This window comes from Xiphophorus hellerii, chromosome 2 (genome assembly GCF_003331165.1).
Source record: "Xiphophorus hellerii strain 12219 chromosome 2, Xiphophorus_hellerii-4.1, whole genome shotgun sequence".
Taxonomy (NCBI): Eukaryota; Metazoa; Chordata; class Actinopteri; order Cyprinodontiformes; family Poeciliidae; genus Xiphophorus; species Xiphophorus hellerii.
Genome location: NC_045673.1, coordinates 6,642,687 through 6,660,260, shown reverse-complemented (window position 1 = coordinate 6,660,260; position 17,574 = coordinate 6,642,687). Strand labels below are relative to the sequence as shown.

The 17,574-nt window shown below is 37.5% G+C and overlaps 1 protein-coding gene across 1 annotated transcript in view; it reads left to right on the top strand.

Moving 5' to 3' along the window:
* tjp1b (tight junction protein 1b) overlaps positions 1-17,574 on the top strand; it is a 93,884-nt gene that overhangs the window by 52,249 nt on the left and 24,061 nt on the right. The window contains 10 exon segments of the mRNA XM_032581731.1: positions 6,641-6,697; positions 8,155-8,279; positions 8,427-8,529; positions 8,646-8,961; positions 9,279-9,385; positions 10,963-11,131; positions 11,244-11,388; positions 12,522-12,655; positions 13,627-13,732; positions 15,180-15,330. Of these exon segments, the coding sequence (XP_032437622.1) occupies positions 6,641-6,697; positions 8,155-8,279; positions 8,427-8,529; positions 8,646-8,961; positions 9,279-9,385; positions 10,963-11,131; positions 11,244-11,388; positions 12,522-12,655; positions 13,627-13,732; positions 15,180-15,330 (1,413 nt within the window).

The window sequence follows — 17,574 nt, the reverse complement described above, 5'->3', positions numbered from 1 at the left end:
CACCACCCCACTGTGACTAGTGGGAAGGTATGAGCCCTCATTAGCATTTGGCTACGTTCTCAGAAGCAGGAGAGTTTCAGCAGTTGTCAGCACTTTGCAGCACATCGATTTCACTTTCTGAAGTGATCAATCATCTTATTTTCTTTTATTGCCTCACTGCCAGCAGCCGTGCTGGAGCGTAGTCCTGTTGTCATCTGTCTCTGGTCGCAGTGGAAGTTGAACAGGGTTGAGGGGAAAAGTTTTGACTGAGCAATTTGTTTATTACCACTGTAGTCATTTGTATCATGCCCGTTGCTGGATAAGACATAAATTTCGATCGTCATATGAATATTTTTCTGTAATATTAACCATTTTTCAGTATGAACATCATCTGCACTGGGACTCTAGATATTTTCTGAGCAGCTCTTGCCTCCTTTTGTCTCGTCAAAGTCTTGCAGAGAAATTCAACAAATGGGGCCCAGCGATACAGTGAATGTATTTCCTTTGCCATATTGCATCATTTGTTTCAGTCAGGCCGTTTGCTATTCCATACAACAAGATCTTATTAAATGTTCTGCAGTGTTCTTGCTGCAAGTTTGCCTTAAATCACTCTGTTGCTGCATCACAATGGCAGAATTAATGAGAGCTATTTTTAGCCGGTCCGTTCCCAGAGCGCTGTGAATTGAATAAGACTCAGCCTTACCTCTAAACCATACTACAGCAAAAAAAAAAAAAAAAAAAAAGTAATCTTTGTCAGAGCATTCAGCAGCCCACCAAATTGCCTGGTAGATGAAATGTTATTTAGTTTTTTTCCCTAAGTGAGTTGAGGGAGACTGCGCTCTGTAATTTTAATGAGACTTTTAACCGAATGCAGGATTAAAAAGCATCTTTTTATCTTCTGTGCTGGACTGATGTTGTGATGACAAAGCAGTGATCTTTACGGTTGTGTGCATTAGCATTCACCTGTATCAGACAAAGTCTTACAGATGATTTGACAGTGTGAGAAGTTATACTTTTCAGGAGAATATAATTAACCATCATGTGGTTTTGAGCTGTTCTTAAAGTTTCTGTCATCATAACAGCTCTAGTAATTGGAGGGATTTTCTTATGTCTGCACTCTTACAGAGTTTATACGCAGTAAAAGGATACAGCTTCAAGTCAATGTTGATTTCTCTTGAAGAAATGTAATTAGCAGCATTCAGGATGCATGTTTATTGCTTTCCTCCCATGAGAGGTCATTAGATATGCTTTGTATATGCATATTTATGCTAAGGACATGCTGCTGTGTGAAAACAGTTGTTTTAAAGTTTCATTATCATTTAAAGAGAGACACAAATGTGACATTTAAGCCAGTTTTAACACATTATTCTGGTGATTAGTCCAACTAGAGTGGCTAGCTTTGCTAAAAGAAAGCTTTGAGCTGCTTTTGTTTATGTTTGACCTTCTTATTATCTCCTCGAAATGTGTCTCTCTGTGTCTTGCAGCCTGAACGTTATGCAGATCTGTGTTTCCTTTAATTTATGCACCTCTCTGATTCTGAAAGTGACAGACTTTGACTCAGTAACTGTCAGTACTTCTACACCAAAGAGTGTCTAAAATCAAGCCCTTAAAATGTCTTAAATCCATTAGAAAAATGTAAGTAATTTCAGGTTTTAAATGTTGTTGTGTCAGGACTATTTTATCCTGTATTCTATGTAATTTAGTTTTTTTGTGGAGCTACCAGCACTAACTTGCACCTAACATACCCTTCCTAGGCAGCTAGCTAGCTAGCTAGCTTTTTGTATCTATCATTGGAAAATGTAAATCTACTGCCAGTTAGCAGGACAACGTTTGTTTTTGCCACTGGATTTTATATATAGTCATTCTGTGCGAAAAAGCTGATCTATATAGGAAGAATTACATTTTCTTTTTATATTTCTTAAATTTGATTTCGTAATGGTCTTAAAAAGTCTTAGATTTGAGTTGGTGAAGCATGCAGAAACCATGTATGGGGTTCACTGCACTTTGGTAGAGGTGCAAAATAAACTCTATGAATTTCTCTTGCATTATCTTTGACATAAATGCATAGTGGGTAGCTGTTTTCAACTACCTGATGTATGTCAGTAATATATTTGCCAATACTATTGGTAAGAGCACTAGAGAAAGTAATTCATATGTTTGCAGCTGCTTCTCTTGCAACAGCAAAACCGAGTTTATTCTTGGCTGCGTACGACATGACAAAGAGTTTTTCTTCTGTTTTTTGATGGTTTGTTTTGTTGGATGGGTCTTGTAAGATTTGAAGCCAACAGCCTTTCATGCAGACAATAAAGTGTCTGCTACAAGATATGCTGATGCTGTTTGGTATGTTTGATTTGTAACCCAATAAAAATGGCAATGAAAGTAGGGGAAACTACCACCATGCATTGTTCAGGATAACAGTTGGTTACCATGGAGACTGAAATGGTAGACCAGGGGTGCCCAAAGTCTGTCCTCGGGGGCCGGCATCCTGCACGTTTTAGTTCTCTCCCTGGTGGTATTAACAACCTTTTCAGCATGTCAATTTTCTTCTTTGGCCTTCTAATGAGCCATCATTGGATCCAGAGAGAGAACTAAAACATGCAGGATGCCGACCCTCAAGGACCGACTTTGGGCACCACTGTGGTAGACGGACATTATCTATGTTGTTTTAGAAAACTCCCAGCTTGTGCGGTAAGAAACACAATTTAATGTCACTGCATGCTTATGAAATTATAATAAATTACGTTAGTTTGATGTTTTCCTTGACTTCAGTAAATATGTAAACAAAACCATGTTATTGCATGTTGCTTGTTTTCTTTATATATTTTGCTGTTATTTTATTAAGCATCTATGTTAATTGTTTTGCCATAGGAAAAAGGCTTTTGCCTTTGTCAGCCATGATCACTATCACAATTCATTTTTAAAATTTTTGGTTTTTGTCATTTGACCCAACACCGTCCCTCTTGACCAGTTCGTTCCTCCATCCTGGAGCATGTTTTCCATCTGTGTTGTAATGCTGGCAACTGAGAGTTCGGTGGTTGTAATCCCCCGAAGCATGACCCAACCAACATGGTGGCTGCCAGTTCTGGCTCTGGCATGTGGCATGAAGCATTTTCTTGGCTCGGGTTGTTTGTATCTAAAGGATGCACACTGCCATTTTCACCAAAATTCACTTGAGATAGTGGACGATCTCTTCCTGATAATTGCTTGGATGGGAATCCAAGCAATGCTGCTTAAATGTTAGGTATAAAATAAAAATGAAAAGTATTGTTTGACTCTAAATGTGGCTGGGTTGTTTCAAGACCTCCCACGTTTGAAAGGAGCCTTCAGACGTGTCCTGAAAATGTCAGGCTACTCGAGCAATGCCACATTGGTCTCCTGTGTTACCAGAGCAACAAGCTGAGCAATTACATCCCTGTACTGAAAGATGTGTGTAGGAGAAAGGTAAACACAACACAAGGGGATCTACACAGCAGGAACAAATATGTTGTTTTTTTTATTATTATTCTCTACCTTTTGATTTGAATAGAATTGGTCAGACATGGTTCACATTCTATTATAAAATAAATAAATCAGCACTGCATGGAGTTAAAAAGTTGCATTTTGTTTTGCTTTTGTTGAGTTCAGTAACAGTAAACAACATGAATCAGCTTTAGATTGATTCAGCTGTAAATACAGGGTTTCCTCTGCATGTAATTGATCATGTCACATGGCAAAATAAAAGCTGTCAGTTTTTTGATTGCTTTTATTTATATATGTATAATACCTTATTTCATCAAATAACACCTGATAATTATGTGTTATTGGAAGATTAATGCCTGAACACCAACTATAAAGTCTTAAAAATGCAAACATTAAAAAATATATAAATAAATAAGCAGTGCTTAGCCTGGTGGGGGCACAAGTAAAGCCTGGTGGCCCGCCAGGTTTATAATACACTGGGGGAAACCCTGATGTTAAAAATATGTAAATAGACTTGTTGCAATTATTAAAGCAGTTAATAAAGTAAAACAAGCTCAATAATTTCCATTGACATGATTTATTGTTTTTCTATTTTCTCTCTTTCTACCAAAAATTGGATGTTAAAGGTCTTCAGTCTGGTGCTTTTGTCTCAACTATCCTTTTTTTAAGGATAGTTTTGTTTACGGAGACTTCATAAATAATTTTAGTTGTTGTTTTTTTATGTATTTTGGATATTTAAAATGTCTTTTTAAAAAAATGCTAGAGGAAACCTCGAAATATCATCAGTGCATGATCTCTTTAGCCTTTGCACAACGCCAAAAAGATCCAGGTGTAAATCCCAATGGTTTAAACCTTCCCCAAAAAACCTTGTTGGTATTCAGGAATTGTTTTTCTGTGTTTCCTAATTGCTCTCCATTCTGTTTAAAAGGTCAAAAGGAGTCGTCCCGTTCAAATTTTTGTTCCTCCCTCCCCCTTCGCTTTGTGTTTGTAACACCATCAGCTGCTATCCAGGTTTGCGGTTGATGCTGCCAAGCTGGGAACGTCTGACGCCACTTTTGGAATTTACTAAGCTGCCTGTGTTCCCAGACGCCAGCTGATGTTTGGCATTTGGCCAACAGGTCGTAACTGACGCAGAGATGATGTGTTGAAGGAGGCTCTGTTGGTCAAACCAAAAAACAGCTCACAATCGCAGACGTAAACTTTCCTATTCCTGCATGCACACTGCAAAAACACAAAATCTTACCAAGTATTTTTGGACTAGTTTCTACTGCAAATGTCTTAGTTTCGTCTTATTTCAAATGTACTAACTTATAGATAACCTTTCAGCAAGATATTGGAGCTTGTTTTAAGTTAATGATTTCTTAATATTGATGAAAAAGTACCAGTTCCATTTTCAGATTCAGCTGTAAATACAGGGTTTCCTCTGCATGTAATTGATCGTGTCACATGGCAAAATAAAAGACAAGACATTTTTCCTATGCTATAGGTTAATTTATCTGCCAATGGAACTAGAACTTTTTCCATCAATAATAAGGAATTTTTGACTTAAAACAAGAAAAGTTACTTGTATGTTAGTTTTGATTTTTTTCAAGTGTACTAAGATATTTGCACCTTTCTAGAAAGTAGACCAAAAATAAGTCAGATTTAGTGTTTTTGCAGTGTAGTCATTTGTATAACTCTAATTGGCCTTATAGTTATCATAGGCTTTGTTTTGAAAACATGGACAGAAACATTAAGAAGAGGTTTAGTTAGAATAAAATATTTACATTTTTTCATGTTTTATCTCCTCTGACAGGTTGATCAGCAGGACAGATTCTGTTTGTGTTTCTTTGTATAAAGTCAAAGAAAATCATAGTGCATATAAAAGAATAATCTTTTAATTTATTTTATTTGGGACTCAAAAAGGAGCTGCACAGTGTATTGGATTGCTGCTGTCAATGTGTGCTGCATGTCAATGCCAAAAGACTGCTTTAGATGCAAAATCTGGTGGGCTGTTATATTTCATGCACAAAGCATTCACGTTGCTTGCCAATGAAATATATTTTGGGCGTCTACTGACCTTTCTGTGCTTCATAAATCCTCGCAAATTGATCACTGTTCTTGAGCTTCCTCACATATTGTTGCACAAAGTGAAATCTTGGGTTTTTCTGTGTAGAGAATTGTTCTAAAAGTCGTAATCTAACACATTAAGTTTACAGGATTTATCAGATTAGATGTAGTAATGCGAGTAGAAATCTACCTTAAAGGGATAGGCCTAATAATGTTTTATATGCAGCTGTTTAATGTTTCACAAAAATTTAGTAGATGTGAAATTACATCATAGTGTCTTTTAAGTTTTTGTGGCTTTTATTTTCAAGGCTGCTCCATTATCTGGTGGTTTCCTTTTGTTTATTTATATATATTTTTATAATTCTTGCTATTGTAATGCATTGTAAACGCTGAACTTTGTGCTATAGATCTTATATAAAGAACAAAGCTGAACAGCAGTTTTTTTAAAATAAAAACCAAACTGAGTTGCTGTTTGTGAAATGTTACATTTTAAATTGTCTATTAGATGCCAAGAAAAAGGGAGAACTGACTCCAGCTTTTACTTTATTAAGACGAGTGCCTTGTCGCTAAGGTTTTTGTTTTCACCAGGTCTTAACATGATGTTTCTTCACCCAGAAATTAATGTTAAAGTTTATTAAAAGTGCAATTTTAAAACAAGAAAATACAGCTTGTCTTTGAAGCATTGCATCTGAGCCTGAAGTAGAGATAAAAGTGCTGTAAGACATGTTTGGACTTGTGCTTCAGAATTGAACTAGGATGTTATTATGGTTTAATTTTAATATTTGCATGAAGATATGTGTTTTTTTATTTCTAGTTAAAAACCATTACATCAGGGAACATGGTTGACCTTTTTTGTGAGCTCCATGCTTTTTGAATTTGCTTTCTGTATTTATTTCAGGTCAGCTCTGGCTTTAATGATTGGTCAAATAGTGTCTATTTGTTTTAAAAGCAGTTAAATGTATTTTTTATGTAAGGAAAGTATTGAATTCCTATATTTTTTATTCAGACCAAAGTGTTAAAAGACGCATTTTTCCCCTAGCTTCTGTGACCATGTTAACAATTAGGCTAAAACCGTTTGCCAGCTTTTAGCTCATTGGACGTGAACTGCATCTGATCCTTTGGAGCTGAAAACTTTTCTTCTTCTGTCTTTCAGAGTGCAGCGATGGAGGAGACAGTCATTTGGGAACAGCACACAGTTACACTACACAGGGTAAGGCATTCGCTTTTCTCCTTTTCTTCTTCTCTTCCTTCCTGTTTCCTGGGTCAAAATTAATAAGGATATTTTACAGATACAATTCAAGTAAAATATGATGTTGTAGAAATGTAGATTTATTTCTGTAACTCAATTCTCCAAGCAAGAATTGAGTTTTCTGGGATTCTATTTGCAAAATGCCAGAAAACTTATATATTGTAGCTTTCTTTGTATATTTAAGCATTTAATTTGTTTTGTTTGTATTTCCTTCCAATTCATGTAAATCACTTTGAACTGCTTTGTTGCTGAAAATGTGCTACATAAATAATATGACCTTACCTTAAAACTTTCATTAAAAGTGTCATTATTTCCTGAATGACACTTCATAAACATTTAATGAAGACTCCTTCATGTTAATGAAGTTAATGTCAGTGTCATGTCAATCTCATGCACACCCTTTCAAATAAAGCGTTTTGTGTGATTTTGCTAATGATTCTGACTTTAACTGTATCATTTACATGTACAACCATTTTAAAGTGATAGGCAACATATTTGATTCCATATAATCTCAAAAACTTCACGGTAATTAATTCTATAAAATCTAAAAACGGTGTGTGGGGGTGTGTGTGTGTTCGCTCCAACTCCTCCTCTTGTCATTTCTATATTTTTTGCAGGAAATATTGAATAAACATTAATGTTGTTTCCACATATCATCTCTGATGTCTGCTGGACTTCTGGTTGCCTCCTGTCAGCTGTTTGGGATTCCCCTCCGTAATTTCCCCTCAGGAAGCACAGAGAGGAATCCGCGCTTTCTGATTGGCTACCTGTCACATTCAACAGGCTGCCTTAAGCTCCCAGTCGGGGAAAACCCCTGATTTGGATCAGCAGCCATGATGATCGTTACACACCACACACTAAGATTGTCATAAGGGGAAAATCGGGGCAAAAAACCGTGTAGTGTGAACTTTTGCATCAGGTAGTCGGATGTGCCCATCGTCTCTATTTAAATCTAATGATTACTGAAGGGCAATATAATATACAGACTTCATAATCTGCACTCTTTTGATTGAATGCAGTATTTATTTCCACTTTGGCTTTATGTTGTTTAGTTTTTATTCAAGTAAATTCTTTTGTTAATGGAGACTGAGAATCCATTTTATTTTTGTTTTTGGTTGTTTTGTTTATTTTGTTTATCAGTTCCAGTGTTAAGTGTTCTTTTGAAAATAAAATGCAAAGAAAATAAATCTTTGGCAGGAAATTGCATGCATTATTATGTCATTTCCATTTAACACTGAAGACCTTTTCAGTGTGAAAATGTCTTCACACTGAAGACCTTCACACTGAAGACCTTTTCAGTGCAATAACAATAAAATAAACCATTTTATTGTTTATTGCAATAGTTTTTGAGACAGTTAATTGCTCAGCAAAATTTGTTATTATGACAGGCCTATGTGTGTATATTTCTTCCTGTGCAGGCACCAGGGTTTGGCTTTGGGATAGCCATATCAGGAGGTCGGGATAACCCTCATTTTCAGAGTGGCGAGACCTCGATCGTCATCTCAGATGTGCTGAAAGGCGGCCCAGCAGAAGGCCTGCTGCAGTAAGATTTTGTTCTTGGAAGCTGGATCAAATCTCTAATTTTAGCTTTGAGTTACTCTCCATAAATAATTAGTACATTTGAAATGCTCCAGAAAGACTCCAGTGTGTCTGTTCCGGTTTTTTTTCTAAACTTTTTTTTCGCCTGCAGGGAAAATGACAGAGTGGTTATGGTCAATGCTGTCTCCATGGACAATGTAGAACATGCGTACGCTGTCCAGCAGCTTCGCAAAAGTGGAAAAATTGCCAAAATTGTGAGTATGTGGTAGCGAGCGTTGCGTTTGATATCTAACGAATAGAAAAGCAAAACTTCAGGGGAGCAAACGATTGATTTTATCTGAAGCGACTGAATCTGATTTCCTTTGGTCAGACAATCAGACGAAAAAGAAAGGTGCACGTTCCCATGGGCCGGCTGGGGGAGAGGGAAACCATGTCCGAACATGACGAAGAGGAGGACAGCTACGACGAAGAGATATACGAAACGCGGAGCGGGCGCAGCGGTGCTTACAGCGGCGTGGGCGGGGCCATGGGCAGGCGCAGCGGTCGGAGCAGCGGGCGGAGGGACAGGGACCGTGAGCGCAGCGGCTCACGAGAGAGGAGCCTGTCGCCGCGCTCGGATCGCCGCTCGCACAACCTTCCCCCTCGCCCCGCCAAGGTCACGCTCGTCAAATCCCGCAAAAATGAAGGTGAGGCTCGCAAAGTCGGGGATAGAAACGAATAATGGGATGTTGTTGTTTTATTCTTTCAACCGTTCCCCTGTTTTGGGAGTTGAATAAATCTTCCAAATCGGCTCTGGTCAACTGCCAGAGTAAATAAAAGTTGCCCGCCTTAGCAAAATCCGAGCAAACTCAAGTAAATAAGTAAAAGAGCAATTAATCTTCTTTAATCAGTCTGTTAATCCCAGCGGGAGCAGCAGCTGTTGGCATAGAGAGGTCGGTGGGGCTGCTGTCACGTGAACTCTCTGTGCTAACATCGTCTTTGTTGCTGTCGTTCACTCTGTAAGCAGAATATGGCCTGCGCCTGGCCAGCCACATCTTTGTCAAGGACATCTCCCCCGAGAGCCTGGCGGCCAGGGATGGCAACATCCAGGAGGGGGACGTTGTACTAAAGGTAAGGAGAACCTGACAGATGATTACAACTTTTTGTTGTTTTTAATCAAAACAAATCAGGTTGTTTTTATCTGAAACTTAATGTAAACCCTCTTAATGTTCTTCATTTAGTTCTGTTTGCCTTTTAGAGGACCATATGCTTTATAGCAGATGATGACTAGCTTTGGTTTTAGCTGTCAAGTTGTCAACATAATGCCCTACATCTTAAATGTACGCATGATATATAAAAGAAAAGGGGATGCAATCCTAAGCTATTAATTGTCAACACTACCACAACAAGATAACAAGCTCAAAAAAAGTTTTCATTAAAAAAAGGGAGAGGTAGAAGGAGTAGATAAGTTATGCTAGCTTGACTTTGACAGCCGTAGCATGTAAATGTGCTGCAGATTTTGGTGTGTCAGTTAAGAATAAAACAGGGGGACTCGCACACCAATTCCGACAAATCGACAGTAGAGCAGGTGTTTAAATTAAGCTAATCTAACACTGCGGTGGTTTATCAGCTATTAGCAACAGTAGCTAATCAACTACTAGTGATCACTGACTAATAATCGCAAAATAAACATCAAACCTTGAAACATAAAACTGTAACGAACTGAATGTTCTGTTCTTTGTGTGGGAAACGTATGCATGTTTTTTGGTATTGAATCCTGATACATTAGTGGTGGCGTTGCTGTCAGTCAGTTGCTATAGAAATGAGTCTGCGTGTAACATGGCCGACACAGAGAGCAAAGAACAAAGACGAATACGAGTGGTTTTAAGTTGTTCTTCAACGGTTTTTCTTTATATTTCCATTTGCTGTGGCATACTGCGATAAATTAATAATACCTACATCTCCAGGTTTTATTTTGTCAATGGAGTCGTTCTACCGCAGCAGTAAAAGACTCGTCTTTTTACTCTCCAGCGTTATGCGCATGTGCAAAACTTCTGGATGGAACCAATAACATATATGTCTACAGCAAATAATGCTACTTCTCATCACTTTTTAAATCCTCTGACCAGTTTTCAACAAAGTTACATTAGCAAGTTGCCAAACGTCTCTTAAAAAGTCTTAAATTCATGTAGGTAAAATGAAGGCCTTAAAATTTCTTACTTTTTAATTTAAACTTAATTTGACCATGAATAATTAAAATCACAGGTTTTAAATGTTGCCGTGTCAGGAATATTTGTTCCTGAATGGGTAGGAAATTTTTTTCTTGCAGGACTTTTCTGTTTGGCAGAAGTTTGAGTCACATGCAGACATCTTCTTTGCTATCTGACTCAAGGTGATTGATGCTATTGCTAACTAGCTGCTAACATAGCCTTACTGGCTGGCTAGTTAGCTTTTCTGCCTCTATCATGGGTAAGTACTAATTTATCACCAGTTTGGAAAATGCTGGCTTTCACTCAATGTTTTGCCAACCCATATGAGGCTGTGTGAAAAAAAACAACTTTAAACTTGGCAAAAAACAAACAAACGATAACTTATTAAAAAAGATACATATAAAACACATCAAACCCCATGATTTGATGGGGGTGTACTTTCTTTTCACCATAACTATTTTAACGAAAGCTGACATCTCTTTCTTTGGATTGTCTCAGATTAACGGCACAGTGACAGAGAACCTCTCCTTGATAGACGCTAAGAAACTGATCGAAAGGTCAAAGGGCAAACTAAAAATGGTTGTTCAGAGAGACGACAGGGCGACCCTTCTCAACATCCCCGACCTCGATGACAGCATTCCTTCAGCTAACGCCTCCGACAGAGATGGTGAGTGAGGGATTAAGAGTTGTTTTCATCTGAAATGATCGCAGATTAAGTCATACCTGCTGGCGTCCGCTTCACTCTGCGCCCGGTGAACTCCTGACCTCTGTCTGACCAGACATTTCAGATATCCATTCTCTGGCATCCGACCATTCCAATCGATCGCATGACAGACATCGTAGCAGCCGCTCCCGCTCACCGGACCGGCGGTCCGAACCCTCAGACCACTCCAGACATTCGCCTCAACAAATCAGCAATGGCAGGTAAAAATTTATTCTACCAGATTTGACTGCTGAGGGTATTTTCATGCTTGCAATATCTGCTATAATACAATACTAATAGGTTTCCTATAAATTTTACTTGAATTTAACATTTAAGTAAAAGGAAAAATTATTTATTAAGGTCTATTGATATTTTTGAAATTTTTGTTGTTATTCTGACAATATCAGGTTTTCAGCGTTTTTCTGCAAAAACATGAAGCTTTACCAAGTATTTTCAGTCTATTCTTTTGTGTAAATTTATTAGTACTCTTGTAATATGACAAAACTAACTTATAAGTAACTTTTGAGGACGATATAGCTTGTTTTAAGTAAATAATTCCTTAATATTGCTTTAAAAGTTACTAGTTCCACTGTTAGATTATTTCACTTATAACAAAATTTCATGTTATAAGTGAAATAATCTGCCAGTGGAACTAGTAATTTTTTCATCGAGGTTAAGAAATTATTGAGTTAAAGCAAACTGCTACATCATCCTGAAAAGTTACTTAAAAGTCAGTTTGGTTCAATAGAGTATTAAAGCAATGCTAAGAAAATTTAAAAAATAAAATTAAAATACAAGAATAAAGTCATGATATTATAAAAATAAAGTTCTAGGAGAATAAGTAATGACTTAAAGCTCCTGTATTTTGCCGAACTGTTACCTGTAAGTTAGTATTTGTTTTATTTCAACTGTATTAAGATATTTGCACTGGAAACTAGACCAAAAATACCTGGTAAGATTTTGTGTTTTTGCAGGGAATTTTCAGCAAAAATTGGTATCTAAATATAAAAAGCACATGAAATATTTTAAAACTAGCAGTGAGGACCAAGAAAGCTTTATTAAAGACACACTGGAGGACAAAATTTCCTCTGACACCTTAGATAAGCTGCTCTAAAAATAGAGCACTAAAAGAGTGGACAGGCAAAGCAATGACCTTCATGAATAAGATGCCGCCGCTGCTGCTGCCCCTCCTACTCTCGCTGTTCTTCTTTCACCTGTTCTCCGCTCGCACGTGTCCGCTCACGAGAGAATTTCACAGCCTGCAGAGCTTTGCACTCCACAATTCATTATTCAGTGTCTTCCCCCTTTCCCAGAGATTAATAGTTTAAAAAGAAATTATTTTTATCATCCACAGTCAAAGAAGTCGCGATGATGAACGGATGTCGAAGTCTGCCTCAACGCCAGCGAAGCTAGTGGAGGACATTCCTCTTCCTAAACCGAAGGATTCATCCACCGCAAGAGAGGAGAAGCAGCTTCCTCCCCTCCCAGGTCAGAGCTGGGCCTGTTGCAAAAATCAATTAATCAATCAATTAATCACATGATAAATTAAAGCAAACGCAATCATTTCCATTTGCACGACTTGTCATTTTTTATTTTTTTCTCTTTGTTTTCTACCAAAACCTGGATGATAAACGTCTCAGTTTGGTATTTTGGTGTCAACTGCCGCTTTTTTTAAACAACAGTTTTGTTTAGAGAGGCTTTATGATTCATTTTATTTGTTGTTTCTGTTTTTTGTTTATTTATTTTGGATATTTTAAATGTCTTCCAGTTCCAGAGTTAAATATTCATTAAAACTTAAAGTTCATTGCTCTTTGACAATGTGTTCTTGCATTATTATTATGCCATTATTACTATTATGTTACTTCAAAATTGTCTCAAAACAACAATATTATCATTTATCGCAATAACTTCTGGGACAATTTATCGTCCAGCAAAATTTGCTTAATAGTAACCCAGAAAAACTAAACAATGTGTGACTGTGTGAAAATGATAAAATGCAAATCGTTCTGATTTTTCTCCCAAATCCATTGTGCCTCAGTGTATTTTATTCCTGGATTATTTTTCGCCCTTTTTTAAAAAGCCCAGCCACCATAAAAAGTTAGATCCAGACGCCTGCTGAGTCTGGCTGAGTTTGCCTGAAGCCAGGTGAAAATAAACCATATGAGTTGATCGAGCCTGACGTTCCTCTCCAGCCTGCAGCGCTCTGCTGTCTTTCGCTTTGACCTCCCAGCTAAGGACGCAGTGTGCTTTGTGTGTTTGTGTATCCACAAACGCCTGACTGATACTTTGAACAGTTGGGCCTCTATTTTTATTGTTTTTTATTCCATCATGTGTATTTATTCCAGGCAGTACATATGCATTTTATTTATTTAGTGGATTAGTGTGCTGTCAGTTTTGTGTCTGTATGAAATGTGTGGAGTAATACAATGAATTTATGGTTTACTTTTGTTCATATTCAGAGCCGAAGCCTGTGTATGCTCAGCCTGGGCAGCCAGATGTAGACTTGCCTGTCAGTCCCTCTGATGCTCCTGTGCCAAGCGCTGCCCATGATGACAGCATTCTGCGGTAATATGAAAAATAAATTACATTAAAATATTCAGATTTCTTGGAATAAACCATTAAAAATGAACCACAAGGGGTGGGTTTACATCCACGCAACATGAATTATTATTACTCTGGGACTCTCTATTTTTAGCTTGTAATGATTTATTTTATTTCTAATGGTAAATTAAATAAATACTGTAAGGTAAGATAAGGTAATTTTATTTATATAACACATTTTCAGCAACAAGGCAGTTCAAAGTGCTCGTAGATATGGCTTAAGTAAAGAGAAACATTCCAGAGCTTGTATGGCTTTGCATAACAATAAAAACAGAAATGAAGCACATAAAAAAACTAGAACTACAAGCAGTTATAATGGGTTCCTCATCCGACCCAGCAGGTCCCCCCTGCACATGTCTTTAGAGGTTCCTTCAATTTTTCCACATAATGTTCTTTCCTCATGATGCCATATATTTTATTTAGTGCACCATTCCCTCCTGCTGCAAAACAGCCCCACAACATGATACTGCCACCACCATTCTTTACAGTTAGGATGGTATAACATCCCTGTTTTTCCTCCCAATGCAACATTAGTCATTATGGCCGAACAGTTCCACTTTAGTTTCATCAAACCACAGAAGAAGTCACCAAAAATGAAGGCCTTTATTCCTGTGTTCATTTGCAAACGACAATCTAGCTTTCTTTAAGCTTTATTTGGAGTAATGGCTTCTTCCATGCTGTGCGGCCTTTCAGTCCCTGTCGGTACAGGAGTCGTTCCACTGTCTCCCCATTTTCAGCCAGCATCTTCTTCTGGGGTTAATTCACACGATTTGGACCAGAATCTGTCTCCTTCCAGAACGATGGGTGGAGATTCCCTTCATGTCTATATTTGTATATAATTGCTTGAACAGATTAACTTTGCACCTTAAACTTCTAGAAATTGTTCCAAATGATGAACCAGACTGCAACTCCACAATTACTCTTTCGCTTCCTAACTAAACTAAAACTTTTCTGATAAGTGTGGTCAATTATGCAATAAGAAGAGTTTAGTTATGGAACATTTAAATCAACATTAGTGGGTTGCATTGTGTATAAATTTTAGCCTGTACATGTAATTTTGATTCTACGTATGTAAAAAAAACAATCACCACACATTTAAACTCATGTACTTTTATTTTTATAAATCATTAAACCCTTAATAGTTTAACTGAATCATTAGAAGCTGTAAATTAATTTTAATATACTCACTGGATATTTTATTTTTTTCTGGTAGCTTTAATGTAAAGATGTACATTTATCAGCGTTTGTACATTTATCAGCGTTATCAGCATTCCTGCTTCTTATAACATGATTTAAGAATCTCTTGAGGCTTCTGTCTGTCACCTTACAATCATTACTTTAGCATTTATGCAATATTGTAAATACCCCTGGAAATGAGTTTTAACTGCTGCGTTTCCCCGTTTCCCCTCAGGCCGAGCATGAAGCTGGTGAAGTTCAAGAAGGGGGAGAGCGTGGGTCTGCGTCTGGCTGGAGGGAACGACGTGGGCATCTTCGTCGCCGGAGTGCTGGAGGACAGCCCCGCTGCTAAGGAGGGCCTGGAGGAGGGCGACCAAATTCTCAGGGTGAAATCTCTCATTTCTAACCCCAGTTTGAATTAAAACAAACTGAAACACTTTAACTGGAACTTGTAAATTGGTTAAGTTCATGTTGGTTTGGGGGGAAACGAAGTGTTTATGCCTTAGTGCAAAGGTGCCAAAACTTTCTGGCTCAGGGGCCACAAATGTCAAGTTGAAAGAACAGCGGGGGGCCGCAAAATTTTTAGTGTTTTCATTTTTAAGTATAATTGCAAAACCTACTTTTATATTTTTTTTTGCCTGTTCAGATATAAACTAAACTCTCACTATTTTAATGGAATAAGTAAAGCAGTCAGATTTCTGTAAATTATTGTATATTTAAAACTAAAAAAGGTCTTGCCAGATTTAAAAAACGACAAACTGTTTCCTACTTATTTATTATGCTTTATGACTCATTCTTATTTAATTTTGCCCTGTATTTTAGTAAAAATCACAGGATGTCTGTTGCTATTAAAATAAATTACATTTAAAGCAAAAACCTGCATGAATACCTTGTGCTGCATTGTAAGACGTTAAACTGCCTGTAACCTTTTTGAAAATTACCACCTAGCTTTGTTTTTAAATGTGTTGTTGCATCAACACATTTAACAACACAACAACACTTCCTGGGAAACCAAATTTAAGCCGATTTTAAATCGTGATTGAGGAATGCACAAAATCGTTTCGAGGGCCGCAAAAGGCCCTCTGGCCATACTTTGGACACCCTTGCCTTGGTGGTTGGTATTTTGTGCAAACAACTGTGTTTTTTAAGAAAAACGTCCTCAAACGTTGCCTGTTCTAATTTACACTCTGGCTGTTCAGAAATTCCTTCATCATCAATCTAGTCTCCTAGCAGTCGCCCCGTTGGGAACAGTGTTGGGAGCAAACACAAAAACAGATTCGTCTTGCTGTGTCCGTCCCATTACCCCCACACTCGTACATCTTACTGTTTGCACCTTTTCTTCTTCTCCCCCCCAACTGTGTCCAGGAACACCTAAACTTATTGGACTATACTAAAACGTGTAGTTATCCAGGCGACTCTGAGTACAGTGAGAACTACTGTGCATCTTTTTTCTGATTTTAGACATTCTTTTCTGCACTAACTGAACCTATAAATTTGCAGTTAATTGTCGATTGATGGTTTATTAGATTAAAACTAGTTCCAATCAATTAACTATAAGAAGGGACAGAGCGGACTGGACTTGTTGAGGAAGCTAAGGTCCTTCAAGATTTGCAGCAAGTCTGTTGTTGAGAGCATCATCTGTTGGGGCAGCAGCATCAGAACCAGGGACCTAAAAAGGCTCAACAGCCTGATGCAGAAGGCTGGTTCTGTTCTGGTTCTATTCTGGGGACAACTGAATGAGACAATTATGCAAAGAAGGACCTAAATTATGAAAGTTTCGCTGTAATACAGACTGCTACAGCAGGTCTTTTCTGCCAACAGCCATCACCATCTACAATAACTCTTTGAAGAATCTGAGTTAATAAGAGTTACAACAACATTCAATTTCTCTTTGGGATTAATAAAGTATCTTTGAATTTGAAGACGTAATTTCACTGTTGTGGTTTGGCCTCCATCCAGAAGAGGGCGCTGCTTGGTCATCCTTAGCGGATGCAGTTAATACGGAAACAAAGATGGCGAAGCCTTACCAGAACAGGAAAGAGAAACGGTGCAAACAGAGTCCAGTGTGGGATTCAAAATACACTTTATCCACTTCTGTTTGGAAATATAAACACTCAGCAAACTCCTTAAGTTTCACCTTTATTAATGCGTTCATTCAGCCGAGCTGCATGACGTCCACTTCTACAGATTTCCCTCAAAGGAGAGGATGTGATGACAGAAAAGTCTTATGGGATAACACAAAAGATTTTAACCTGATTGGAAAAGAAACATGATGTCAATAAGAGAGGTTGATTTTGAGGGCTGTTGTGAGTTAATGCACTTCATGGTTCAAGTTTTAACATTTCCTCAAGATCAACAACAGATAGTAACTCTGCATGAACATCTCTGTTCATGGGAATTAAGTATTTCACATATTTATTATTTTCCTCTTCTTTTTTCAATTCAGTAAATTAAGAGTTTTATGTTTTGTCATATTTTATAAATGTTCTAGTTTATTAATGTGCAAAAACCACAATTTTCAGTATTTAATACAACTGATGCAAAATAATGAACAAATTAATTTTTTTTTTTGGATTCAGCAAATTATTTTTAAAAATTGCCCTTTATGTTATAGAAACACAGTCGGCCCT